Source organism: Geotrypetes seraphini, chromosome 10 (genome assembly GCF_902459505.1).
Source record: "Geotrypetes seraphini chromosome 10, aGeoSer1.1, whole genome shotgun sequence".
Lineage (NCBI taxonomy): Eukaryota > Metazoa > Chordata > Amphibia > Gymnophiona > Dermophiidae > Geotrypetes > Geotrypetes seraphini.
Genome location: NC_047093.1, coordinates 46,141,382 through 46,155,491, shown reverse-complemented (window position 1 = coordinate 46,155,491; position 14,110 = coordinate 46,141,382). Strand labels below are relative to the sequence as shown.

General features: G+C 39.2%; 1 protein-coding gene across 2 annotated transcripts in view; it reads left to right on the top strand.

Moving 5' to 3' along the window:
* DNAH9 (dynein axonemal heavy chain 9) overlaps positions 1-14,110 on the top strand; it is a 366,622-nt gene that overhangs the window by 14,640 nt on the left and 337,872 nt on the right. For both annotated transcript variants that reach the window (XM_033960210.1, XM_033960209.1), the window contains exons 2-5: positions 1,218-1,414; positions 4,804-4,962; positions 7,913-8,043; positions 8,646-8,857. In XM_033960210.1, the coding sequence (XP_033816101.1) occupies positions 1,287-1,414; positions 4,804-4,962; positions 7,913-8,043; positions 8,646-8,857 (630 nt within the window). In that variant the 5' untranslated portion in view covers positions 1,218-1,286. The remainder of the gene's footprint in view (positions 1-1,217; positions 1,415-4,803; positions 4,963-7,912; positions 8,044-8,645; positions 8,858-14,110) is intronic.

Below are 14,110 nucleotides of genomic sequence, written 5' to 3'. Positions count from 1 at the left end.
TACTAATCTTCCTGCATAAACATAACTGAGCAGTGTGCAATAAAATCAAATATACATAAAAAGGACTCCATTTCAAACATTTTATTTATTTATTTATTCAATTTTCTATACCGTACTCCCAGGGGAGCTCAGAACGGTTTACATGCATTTATTCAGGTACTCAAGCAGTTTTCCCTCTCTGTCCCGGCAGGCTCACTATCTATCTTGGGCTAGGGAAAGGAGAGATGAGATCGTGACCACCCTGAGAGTAGATACACAACTGAAGGTTCCCCCTGGGTAGTCAGATTTTTATATATTTATTGTACCTTGGGGAGGGGATCTGGAGAAGGGAGGGAGAGAATGAAGAATGGAAGATATTGAACTTTGTTGGGGAGAGAAAGAGAGATGATGGACAATTGGGAGATGGAAGGGATAAAGGGAGATGATATACCCTGAGGGGCAGGGAGAGAGACCTAGATGGGGGGAGGGATGGAAGAATGAGAGGTTCTGGACTTGGTTGAGGAAGGAAAGGAGAAGAGAAAATGCTGGAACTTGAGGGGGAGATGCTGGATCTTGGGGTAGAGGGGGAGGGAAGAAGAGATGCAGGATCTAGGGGAGAGGAAAGGGAGAACAGGAGATTGTGGACTTAGGGCAGTCAGGCATGTAAATCCAGGTATTCTATAAAGCAGGGGTAGGGAACTCCGATCCTTGAGAGCTGTATTCCAGTTGGGTTTTCAGGATTTCCACAATGAATATGCATGAGATCTATTTGCATGCACTGCTTTCAATACATATTCATTGGGGAAATCATGAAAACCCGACTGGAATACGGCTCTCGAGGACCGGAGGACCGGGCATTGGGGGGATTAAGTGACTTGCCCAGGGTCACAAGGAGCAGCGTGAGTTTGAACCCACAACCTCAGGGTGCTGAGGCTGTAGCTTTAACCACTGCGCCACACTCTCCCCTAAACATAGCACAGAGGTAAAAAAAGAAATTAAGGGAAAAGGAATATAAAAACCTCTCTGCTATTTAAAATATTTAAGGCCCCTTTTACAAAGCCACGGTACTGATTCCTGTGCAGCAAATGTGATGCAGCCCATTCAGTTCCAATGGGATGCATCACATTTGCCATACTGGGACTCACTTATTGCGGCTTTGTAAAAGGGGCCCTATGAAGCAGGCTGCATATATTAATACATTCTGACTCCTGCTAAACAATGTTCCTGTCTTATTACAGGTGGTGATCCCAGTCTTGTCCAATGAGAAGAATCATTCCAGTTGGCCCCATGTGGTGTCCCAAGATGTTATGCGCCATGTCAATGGACTGAAAAGCAACATCTTTGTTGTAATAGGCCAAGTGCAAGGGAAAACTTTGCTGCCTCTCCCAGCAGGCTCAGAAAGAGCAGAATATATTAATTATGAAAATGAGAAAAAGTAAGAAGCTTTATTTAGACGTGCTTATTTTTCTCAATATGCAATCATAAAAATGTAATTTGAGTCTACAAAAAGTGTGAAATTTGTAGAGACTCCAAAATCAGCTTGAAAGCATATAGTACATTCCCAGTGTGGTAGAAGAATAGACTAGAGAATGACACGGGGACAAATTTTCCCTGTTCCCATCCCATCCTGGCAAGTTCTTTTCTTAAGTGTTCGAGGCTTGTGCGGTTAAGGCAGAGCTTACAGGAATGTGGCAGGGACAGCGACAAAACTTGCGGGAACAGGGTGGGAAAATTGAGTTCCTGCATGGACAGGGACAAATTTGTCCCCGTGTCATTCTCTAGAGTATACTTCTAGGAAGATACAGTGTCCGTAGTGTGTCACGGTGTCCGTAGTGGATTAATCCACAGTGTGTGTCACAGTGTCCATAGTGGATTAATCCACTACAGACACTGACACACACAGCTCCATGCCCTCTCCTTTTTGCACATCATCATTCGTATTGGTAAACATCATATGACATGGCACATGGGTTACTTCACTTTTATATTTCTCAACACCTGGTCACAATTCACCATGGACATTGTGACACACACATATCTTTCACATCCACAATCATTATGTGATATGGAATAGTCTGTTTTACCATCACTTTCCTCCAGCAACACTGTGCAGTAGCCTCACTGGTCACCATTCACGTTTCCTTAAAATTAAATATCCTTGTTCTTATAATACATTGTCTTGTATTAACCCTATATGAGCCTTGAAGAAGGTTTGTTTGCCAAAACATGGCCCGTGTCGGGTCCTTTGGATCTTAATATAATGAATGTGGACAAGTTTTTAATATTGTTTGATGATTTTTGCAAGAAATAAAAGGAAAGTCAAGAACATTGTAGTTTCCACAGCTTTTTTGTGTTTGGATTGCTCCTTTTCCTGTGGAAAATTGGGTCTTTTTTCTGCGCATCCATAAAGTCCTAAAGAACAGTACGTGCTATGGCACAAATGCATGTTTTTACAGAATATTACTTATCTAGTAAGCTAGTCATTTACTTGCACATGTGTCAACATCTGCCATACATTACACTCTGGGGCATAATATTATTGTGTGCATGCGTAATATTCTTTTTTTTATTATTATTTATTTATAATCTTGTACAGTAAGATTGTTTTGAATACAAATAAAGAAAACAAATTACAATACAATATAGAAGATATTAAATATCATAACATCTTCTCCTTATAAAGACAATCTCTAGTCCTCAATAATTGGATCCTAGACTTCAATAGGGTGAAATAAAACAAAAAGATCATAAGATTAATATTATACTTAAGAAAATCTAAATGGATGAAATCGCAGGGAGCTAATCATGTATTTCTGTTGTTACTTCTATTTTTTCACCTTTCTCAAGACGTTTCAATGCCACAAATTTGGTTAGATGTGTCTGATCAAAGAAAACATATTTATCAGAACCATAATGAACAATACATTTGCAAGGAAATCTAAGGAAAAATTTCCCTCCCACTGAAATTACACCAGGTTTTAATAACAAAAACTGCTTTCTTCGTTTTTGAGTCTCTTTGGTAACATCAGAAAAAATTTGTACTTTCTGACCCAGGAACTCTTTAGTTCTATTTTTAAAGAACATTTTCATAATCCAGTTCTTGTCTGGCATCAATACAACTGTTACCAGTAATGTCGCAGGTTTAACTAATTCTTTCATTGAACTTTCCAATAATGTAGTAATGTCCAATTTTGATTCCTGTTGTCCCTCGTTGATCAATTACTGATCCAATTTTCTATCAGGCAGGTAAAATACTTGTGTAAATGGTGGAATTAATTCTTCTGAAACTGAGAAAATCTCCAAGAAGTATTTTTTTAACATTTCCCTAGGAGACATAGAAGATATCCTGGGGAAATTTAGGAACCGCAAATTATTGGCTCGGCTATTTTCAATCATTTCCAGTTTCATCCTGATATTTGTACTATCTCTAATCATAGTTTCTTGTACTTGTTTGACCCCTACTATCTCATTTTTATTTTTATCTGAGGTAGCTTTAACTATAGTCAATTCTGATTGCATTTGAGTCAATTCTTGTTCCTGCTTATCAACTTTCATTTCTAGTGCTTTAAGTTGTGGATTCAATGAATTTCCCAGTTTGACTACTAAGTCCCAGAGAGACTCCATTGTAATTTCAGTGGGTTTTTCAACCAAAAAGAAGGGAGTCTCACCTGCCATACTTGTAGGAATCGAGTCTTGTTGTATCTCCCTTTCCTTTGATGTTCCAGCCGCAGTATCTCTCTCCAGACTTAAAAAGTCTTTTGATAGATCCATTACATCGCTCGAAGATGAACCAGCCTCCTGGGCTACCGGCACTGCCTCTATGGACATGCCTTGTGCCTGCGGCGAACTAGTATGCTGCGGTTGGGGAGAGTATCTCTTACTTCCGGGCTCAGCGTGACCTCTAGCCCCTGGATTCTAGCGGCGTCACCCCGTACCGCCAAGTCATGCGGGCGATTCCCCGAAGTTGCCGGCTCCCTCTGAAGCCGCGTCAAGAGGCGCTCAATAGTGAGAGGAGGAGGAATTACAGAACGCCGCGAGGCTCTGGCGGCACTTCTCCCTCTCCTCTTAGGCATGAGGAAACCTTCAGAGCAAGCTGAATAACCAGAAAAAGTAAATTGTAAAATCTACCGAGTGCTCAGGAGACGCTCCGAAATTCAACCACTCGCGGCCATCTTGGATCGCCACAATCGCATAATATTCTATATAATATATGAGGGTACAAATAATTTGTCCAGAAAGCTGTGCAGACTTTAAATCCTTCAAAAAATCTTTGAAGTCCCATCTATTTGTAAGAGCATTTTTATAAATGAAGAGATGATAATATCCTTTTCCCATTAAGACTGGATTTGAAATAACAGTTTGATGTATTTTATTGTCCAGTGTTTACTGAATTGTAAATCTAACCAAATTGTTGTTTTTACCTATTTATGAATGTGGATATTATAACCTGCTTCGTATAGAAGTGGGAAAGACATTTTTAAAATAAATAAATATAGCATAATGATAGTACATCCTAAAATATAACATAAAATAATAATAAACCAACATAAATTAGTGCAAAATAAAACCACCTACTCTACCTTCATAAATTCTCAAGACATATAACCAATCACATCTTGTGTAACAATTTCTCAAATAACCAAGTTTTCAATAAGAATAAGTGATTCAGGAAGCCTTGTTAAATGGCTCGGTGCCCTAAATAATTGTAATCTTCTTATGCCTCATAATCCAGACTACAGATTTAATGTAAGGAAAATGTAATAATTACACTGAGTATGATTCATGCTGTTCAAGCCCTTGTTCTCTGCTTTCCTTTGTTCCCAGTGGAGATACCTTGGATAAAGCTGTCGTACATGCCATTGAGTCTGCCATCATAGAATGGAGCCACCAGATAAGGGGAGTGCTAAAGCGAGAATCTTCTGAGCAGCTCTTACAAGGAAACAATCCCAACCCAAGTGTGGAGTTAGAGTTTTGGAAAAACAGGCAAGGCATGCCAAAACTGTACTCTGTCCCTGCCATCTGTTCAGTCATGGTGAGCAGTATGGCACAGATAACCTTCAGCTCCCATCAGCATACTTGCTGATATCAAAGGAAAAAAAAAAAAGGAGCAAGTGTCTGTCACCAGAACTAGCAGACACATTTGAACAGTCTGCAGATGGGCATAGTTGTCTGTCACAAAAGTGAGAGTCTAGGTTGTGTTTGTCTGTCTGTATGTCCACCTCTCTGTATGCATGGGAGGATATGCCCGTGCAGGCCACTTACATTTGCCGTGGCATGCACAGCCACTTCACATCAGACAGAGGAGGAACTGGAAACAGAGCCGGGGGAACAGCAGGAGTCCTTGCTGCTCCTCTTATTGCTAGAGAGGGAACATATAGGAGTTCATTTAGTTTATGGGTGAGGAAACTCCATTTATATCTCTTGTTTCTTCCTGCTTCCCCTCCCTTGAATCTGCTGCTCAAAGAAACAGAGAACATGACAGCAGAAAAAAGATCATATGGCCTTTCCAATCTGCCTATGCACATCAACTGTTTAATCCTATAGTTTCTTCATGTTGGAGATCTGCTGCACATGTCCCTTGATTTCCTAAATTGAGGAACCATCCTAGTGTCCACCACCTCTAGTAAGAGGCTGTTTAGTGCATTCACCACCTTTTTTGTAAAAATGTTTAATTAAATTACTACTGTCTACCCCTTTTCACTCTCATTCCATCATACCTCATTTAAAAGTTTCCTCTCTGATGAAAGAGGCTTACCTTGGAGATGTTTGATGGGATAATTTATAAGTGAACTGAAATGTAAAATCACTGACGAAATGTCATTTTATTCAAAAGATGTTAAAGTCTTTGTTGATGGTTGTAGCTATTCTAGTTTGGCTGAAATCGTCTTAGTACATGTCTTACCTGATATTTTCTCTTGAGATATTGAAATGGTTACTGGTTAGTCAAATATGCTGTTCTGTTATTATCCAGATCTTGAGTAGATTTTGAAATTCTAAAAATAGATGAATAAAGATAAGTATTTATTAAAGTGTACTTCTTGGATAATGGTAAATCCGTTGTAATTTTCACAACTGCTAGACATTTACGGCCTGGGGACATTTACGGCCTCTTTTACAAAGCCGCAACATCCCTAAAGCCCTTTAAATCTCTACGGGTGTTGGGGCCGTTAGCATGGCTTTGTAAAAAAGGCCATTCGTCAGTTAAATGCCCACATCTAAATTAATAGAACATAATCACATTTTTTGCAGCACACTAAAATGATTCCAGGCATAACTATTACTAAGAGGTGTGTTTATTTATAACAATGGTGGATAAAATTATGTTACACGAGGTCTAACAATTAAGTTCATGAACTCATCCTAGAAAAAGTGCTACATACCTCATTGCTGAATGGTCACCTTTGAAATACTCCCCTTGGGAAGCTATGCACCAATGCCAGCCCCTAGTCCACCTTTCAAAGCAATTTTGGAACTCATTTTCTGGAATGGCCATCAGAGCTGTTGTCATATTACCAATGATGTCCTGAATGTCATCAAAATGTCCTTCCTTTCAATATTTCCTTTATCTTTGGTTAAAGAAAAAAGTCATTGGGGCCAGATCAGGTGAGTAGGGAGGGTGTTCCAATACAGTTATTTGTTTACTGGCTAAAAACTCCCTCACAGACAGTGCTGTGTGAGCTGGTGCATTGTCGTGATGCAAGAGCCATGAGGGACCATTTTTACACACACTTTTCTCATGCCAAGATTTTCAGTTAAGATTGTCTTGTTTTTCTATCGATGTTTACTTGGTCCACTATGCTTCTCACAGTCAACTGATGATTTTGAATGTACAATTTGATAAATATTTGCAATGTTTTTGTCAGTTTTGCTCGTTACTGCCACCCTGACCTCTCTTCATCGGTGATGCTTTTCTACCCTCAGAAAAACGTTTAATCCATTTGTATACTGCCGTTTTCTTTATGGCATTATCTCCATAAACGTGGACAAGCATGTCCTTGATTTCACTTCCACTCTTGCCAAGTTTAATAAGTTTAATAATGTTTGTTTGTTGCTCTAATTCAAGTTCCGACATTTTTACGACAGAACACAAAAACATGTAATAACAATAATGAATGCCACTCAGCAAGACACCACCACATGTCGACATGAACACAGCTGTGAGACACTGATATACCAAGGTTATGAAACCTTACTGAGCTGTTTGTACAATGCCAACGTAAGCGCACAGTAGCAAGTTAATGAACTTAATTGTCAGATTTTGTACATTTGAGTCATTGCATATACACATTTATATCATGCTTGAAAGGCATGGAATAACACTCAAGCAGGAAGTTTTTCAGTGCAAAGGAAGCTCTAGAACAGGGGTGTCCAACCTGTGGCCTAAGGGCCGCATGTGGCCCCGTGAAGTATTTTGTGCGGCCCCGGTCGAGGGCAATACAGTGTTTTCCTCTGCTGCCCCCGGGTGTTTACCGTCTTTCCGGCTCCCTCCTCTGTCTTGCTGCAGCATTTACATGTTTGTGCAGCCCCAGAAACATTTTTTTGGGCAAATGCGGCCCAGGAAAACCAAAAGGTTGGACACCTCTGCTCTAGAACAAGAGGTCATGATGTACGAATGAAAGAGGGAAGACTCAAAAGTAACTTAAAAATATATTTCTTGAGAGAACAAGTGGTGGATGCATATAGACCAACCTCAAATGGAGTTGACGGATGCAAAATTATTAACAGAATTCAGGAGAGAATGAGCTATGTACACACAACCCTCAATATCGGGGAAAATTAAGGAATAGCCAGAGAACAGGTGAGGTTTATAGAACTGGGGAAATAAACTAAACAGGCTAGACAGACCTTGTTTACCATCATATTCCGTGGCCCATGTTTACATATGTATATTTAAAATGTACATATGCTTATATGATAGTATTCATTGTTTCAGATATGCTGATCTGGAATGCATCTACAATCAACTGAAAAGTAAAAAAGTTAGGAAGATGGCTGAGCTCCTGGAGAGAGTGGATAGCAGCTATTTTCCAGCATTCAAAGCCATGTTCAAAGATGTTGTGGCAGGTGAGTGTAGTCACGGGGGAAGCTGCAAAGACAAGGTTTGGGATGGGGAAGCAGCAGAGACAGGGGAAGGATAAGAACTGCCTTTTGAGGGTACCATGTTGAGGGTAGGCTGTCCTGCCGCATTGAGGGACACAACATGGGAGAGCTAATAAAGTCAAGTTGAGGGGCGCAGGGCATGATAGCTTTTGTGTGCAAAACTCTGGATATGCAGGATGGTAGACAATATTGGGCCATACTGAGAGATATGAGAAAAGTGCGCTCTCTTGTCATGTTTGGAGGCAAGTTGTCAGGGGAGACTGCTGAGACTGGGGTGGAGGGTTGGCTGAGGAACCATGCCCTTGTCTCATGACTATTAATACAATTGATTCATTTTCATTAAAAATAAACCTTATAATTGCATCATGTACAAACAGGAGAAAGAATCCAAAGCACAGGAAACTAAGCCAAAAAAAGAAAAAAAGCAAAGACCATTGTGCTTTTTTTTTTTTTTTTTTACTCTAAAAGGGTAATATAGCCAGGAAGTGAGGGCAGACAGTGTTGGTAAAAGTCAGTCAGGGAAAATGTAACTTCTTTTGGAGAACATTCCTTGCTTTACCTTACAGCTCTGACAGAGGCTCAGGACATTAACCTGCACTTGAAGCCTTTGCAGCACCACTTTGAAGACATTGAGAGCACAGAGTTTAATGAAGTGAAGCCTTTAATCAGGCCTCTGATGCATATTATTTGCTTAGTGTGGGTGACATCCCAATATTACAACACACCTCTTCGGCTCATTGTGCTTCTACAGGAAATCTGCAATCTACTCATTCAGCAAGTAAGTACCACACATGTAGTGCTGTAAATGACCTCTACAAAGGATAAAGAGGAACAAGTTATTCAATGGCTGTGGAAAATGGTTGAGAAAAATCAAACTTAAAGATAGAAAGAACAGCAAAAAAACAACTTTCCTTTCCATTTTTTTAAACACTGGCAAATGAGATTTTATTTAATTTAATAGGGCAGGGAAAAGATAATTTGAGAGAGGCTTGCCAAATTGGAAAAACAACTACTAATAAAATGTTTTTCAAGTACATTGAAAGCAAGAAGCTTGTGAGGGAGTCAGTTGGGCCACAAGATGACACACTGCAAACGGAGACTACCTTATGAATGTTATAGTTAATTCATGCATGGTCTTCACTGTTGAGGATGTTGGTCAGATCATTTTTGGAGATGATTTTTAGGTACTGATAAAATTCAGTGTAAGAACTGGAATAGAAACAAGAGCAAAGTGATAAGCAAAATAATAACAAACCACCATGACCTTCTAGTATCATCCTGCAGTTCTCCCCTCCCCATATCATATTTATTGATTGCAATGTGTACAACTAAAATGAATGAATGACAAATAAAGCTCTCCAAATCCACTGCATATCAAGGTGCAACATTGCAATGCCATTTTTACATATCATTTGAACAAATACAGAAATGAAACTATATTCTTGTCCCAAACTTCCCCATTAAACTACCCTAGCACAACCAATCAACTCAACTATAAAACTGTATACCTGCTACTAATGCATAATGTACCATTTAAAATTTGCCACTGATGTCAGCGCTGGACAGTTTGATTGAAATGCAAGTTAAGAGCAGAATTCCTGGGTTTATGGATAAGCATGACTTAAAGAAGAGTCTGTATGGATTTAGTAAAGAAGGGGCATACTTTGCAAATGTAAGCATATAGAGAGAAAGACAAGCTGATTAATTATAATTGCTACAGTTATCCAAGTCTCGCCGTGCCTGGATGATTAATTATACTGTGCCTGGATCTTCCAAAAGCATTTAATAGTCTCTCAACAGAGACTCATGAGAGAAGTAAAATGTCATGGTATAGGAGGCAATACAATGCACTATTGTTGTTTATAAGGTCAACTATTAAGTAATAGCTCTGTGAGCGCTAGATAAAGCACAGACATTCAAGACCTTATTTATGATTCCTATAACCCCAATCCTCAGACACACCATGTGGTAATGTGGTCGAGAAGGGTGGCGAGTGAATAATAGGGACTCAAGCCTTGAAAAAACACGCAAGTTGAAACATGTCAGTATATTGATCCCTAATGCAATGACCAAAAAGCTAAGTACTACCACTTAATTTATAAATTAATATTAATAAATATTTAATTTGAATATAAAATTGAGATTTCAAGAAAATAGCATAGTTAAAACACCGATCCAGTGCAGAGACGACACGTAAATCATTAGGCAAATGAAAGTTTTTGAGCCTAGTGTGGTGTCTCTGAGGATCGGGGTTATATGAATCATAAATAAGGTCTTGAATGTCTATGCTTTATCTAGCGCTCACAGAGCTATTACTTATGGCTTAGGAGGCAGCATCTTAATGTGATTGGTAACTGGTTTAAGGGTAGAGGACAAAGAGCAGAAGTAGCAAGATTTCATTCTGCCAACCCCCAGGAATAAGCAGTGGCTTTCCCTTAATCCACCAAAATAGCAGTTCATGGACTTCATTTTTGATGAACTTATTCAAACCTTTTTTTTTAAATTCAGCTGTGCTAATTGCTTTTGCCACATCCTTCACCAATGAGTTTCAGAGCTTACATATACATTGAGTGCAAAAAATATTTTCTCCTATTTGTTTTAAAAGTATTAGATGCAATTTATGGCATGTCTCCTAGTCTTTATACTTTTCAAGGGGTAAACAATCAATTTGTGTCGTTAATATATCTGTGAACTGCCTTGTTTTTACCAAAAAGAAAAGTGGTATGTAATGTTTGAATAAACTGTAAATCCCTATTTTTATATGCTTTCCCATCATACATTCAAGGAATGAGCAACACCATAGTTTTCTTTTTTATTCCAGTAAACGTTCTCAATCCTGATACATTGCCCATGTTTTGATCTACCACTCTTTTCTCCCGTTCCCTCTTGTTTTTATCTCTTTAGGTTTACTTTTCTGAATTTATTGTAGTTCCACCCTGTCCCTTTTGGGCATTTACGAGTCTGTCATTGTCCATGTCTTATGTTTTAAATATGTTTTTAAGATTATAATTATATTCCCTTTTTTTATGTACAACGCCTAGAATCTATGATAGGCGTGCAGTCATTTTTTATTTTTATTTTTTTAAATTAAACTTGAAACTTGATGTCATATTTGGCCCTGTGGAATCATTAACATATAGGGCCTGTTTTACAAAGCCGCGCTAGTGGCTGCTGCGTGGTAACGGCCCCAAAGCCCATAGAGATTTAAAGGGCTTCGGGGCTGTTGCCGCACGACAGCCGCTAGCGTGGCTTTGTAAAACAGGCTGATAGTGCCATGCCATCATCATTTGTGTCTGCTCTTTTTTTTCAAATATTTTGTATTCTTTTCTCAGATACATGGTCAGTGTCTTCCTATAATACCATATATGCTAATTTACCCCTTATTTTTTAACTACTGGTATTTGTGTACAAACTCCAAGTGCATCTTTTATTCTTTATCAGAACTTGCTTTTACTATTAGGATACCTTTATATTTTTTTCATCAACAAGCCAAACTGAGTGGAGGATACATAAAGCTCTGGCAACCCGGTACAAAAAATACCAGTTTGGGAATGATTTTAATTTACCGGGTGATGCTCAGCACAATAACATGCAGATTATACACAGATTATATAACAAATCCCCCAATAGGAGAAGCCATTGCAGCAGACAGGATATGGAATTCCCTACAGTAAACTGAACAGACATGAATCGACTCTACAAGAAATACAGTCAAGCCTCATGCAACCTGAACTATTGTCCCTCGTATCTGATAATTAACGCCACCCCCAAATTTAGGGCCAGCCTCATGCAATGGATCCAAATTACACTCACTGAAGGTCAATTCCCGCAGCACCTAGGAGAAATAATCAATTGTGAAGGATCACAAAGACCTAATAGATAACCCCGCTAACTATAGACCCATCGCCTCAATACCAATATATGTCAAACTTATAGAAGGACTAGTTGCACAATACCTCACAAATTACCTAGAAGACCACAATCTTCTTCATCCCTCTCAATCGGGATTCAGATCCAACCACAGCACAGACACTTTACTAGTAACTCTACTAGACACAGCCCGACAGCTCTCAGCAAAGGCGGAAGGATGCTGATAATTCAACTCGATCTATCTGCAGCATTCGATCTGTTTGACCACACCATCCTACTACAGACACTAGAAGCCATAGGGATTTCAGGCAGGGTATATAACTGGTTCCAAGGATTCCTTAAATCCAGATCTTATAGAGTAAAGTCAAACAATCTTAAATCAGAACCATGGTCCAACCCCTGTGGAGTTCCTCAAGGATCACCACTCTCACCTACTCTCTTCAACCTCTTTTTATCCTCCCTTGGTTCTGCCCTAGACAACCTAAATGTAACTTCTTTCAGCTACGCTGACGACATCACCATACTTCTATCCTTCGATTCTCCTGACCCCATCTCTACAGAAAAATTGGAAATAACCCTACAAGCAGTGGAAAAATGGATGGCAGACCACAAACTGAAGCTGAACACGGACAAAACAAAATTTCTACTGCTAGAAAAAGATAAGAACCCCTCCATCACAGAACTGGAAATTAACACTACCAAATACCCTATACAACCCACCCTTAAACTCCTGGGAGTAATAATAGATAGATGCTGCACAATGCAGGCCCATATCAACAAGACCACCCAGGAAGCATTTCTAACCATGCACAATTTATGAAAAATCAGAAAATTCTTCGACAAAGAACAATATAGGCTCGTAGTCCAATCCCTAGTACTGGGTCTATTGGACTACTGCAATATCCTCTACCTGCCTTGCCCTACAACAATGATAAAACAATTACAGACAATCCAAAACACTGCACTCAGATTGATCTACTCGCTCAGAAAATTTGACCACGTCACCACGGCCTACCTAGACTCACACTGGTTACCAATACAAGTGTGAATTCAAATCAAACTATACTGTCTACTATTCAAAGCAATAAATGGCACAGCCCCCAATTACCTTAACAACCGCCTGAACCAAAACCTCACCACTAGACAAAGAAGAACTAAGACTCCTTTCACCTACCCTGCACTCAAAGGCACCCAGCGCAAGAAGATATTTGACAGTCTTCTAGCGACGCAAGCAGCGAAACTGGACCATACCATCTCCAACCTGATGATAACAACAAGTTACTTTAAAACTTTTTGCAAAGAAATCAAAACCCATCTATTCAAAAAATTTATACAGATGCCATAACTCGAAACTGGATTCCCTTCAGCGTAACTCCCCTTCCTCCCCCCTTCACCAGTTACCCTTCTCTTCAAAGCCTCAAGCATGTCAACTGCTTCCCTAACTGTATATATACTCGAACTGCACTATCTCCTAGTTGTACAGCATCCCGAATTGTAAACCCACAGGAATAGCCCAATATTCCCTGCCGTATCCCATTCCCTAAACTGTACTGCACCATTCTTCTTGTAACTCTTCTGGAAATGTCCAGAAGTCTCTTTGTAATTATCCTGGATATGTCCAGTTGTATCTGCCCAGAACTGCAAGGTTGAGGCAAAATAGAAATTAGTAATGTAATGTAATGTTATTTGTTCAAAGCAGCCCTGGTAAAATGGATGTAGTAAGATTTATGGAAGACTAATTAGTTATATAAACAAGTTACGGGTCTCTTAGTTTTCTAGGGAAAACCATAAACTCCATCCAGGTTCAGCAAGCTTTGCCTACTTACATGACATAGAGACCCAGGCGTTATGAAATACTTTTATTATGAAAATAGAAAAATATAGTTCATAAGCCAACAGCAATAACTAATTATTGTTCACAAAATATCCAAATACATATATGAAACTCAGTACATAATTATCACACCACACTTGCTAGATAAATGAGTAAAACTAATTCTTACACTCTAAATAATTCCTTATAATAATAATTCCTGATTAGCAGCAACTAAAAATATAGCTTATCACCACAGGTACTTCACGTCCTTGTCCCAAAGACAATAGAATTCTCTCTCTAACCCAGCTGAAAAGACAATATAATTCCTTATTCTCACCATATAGA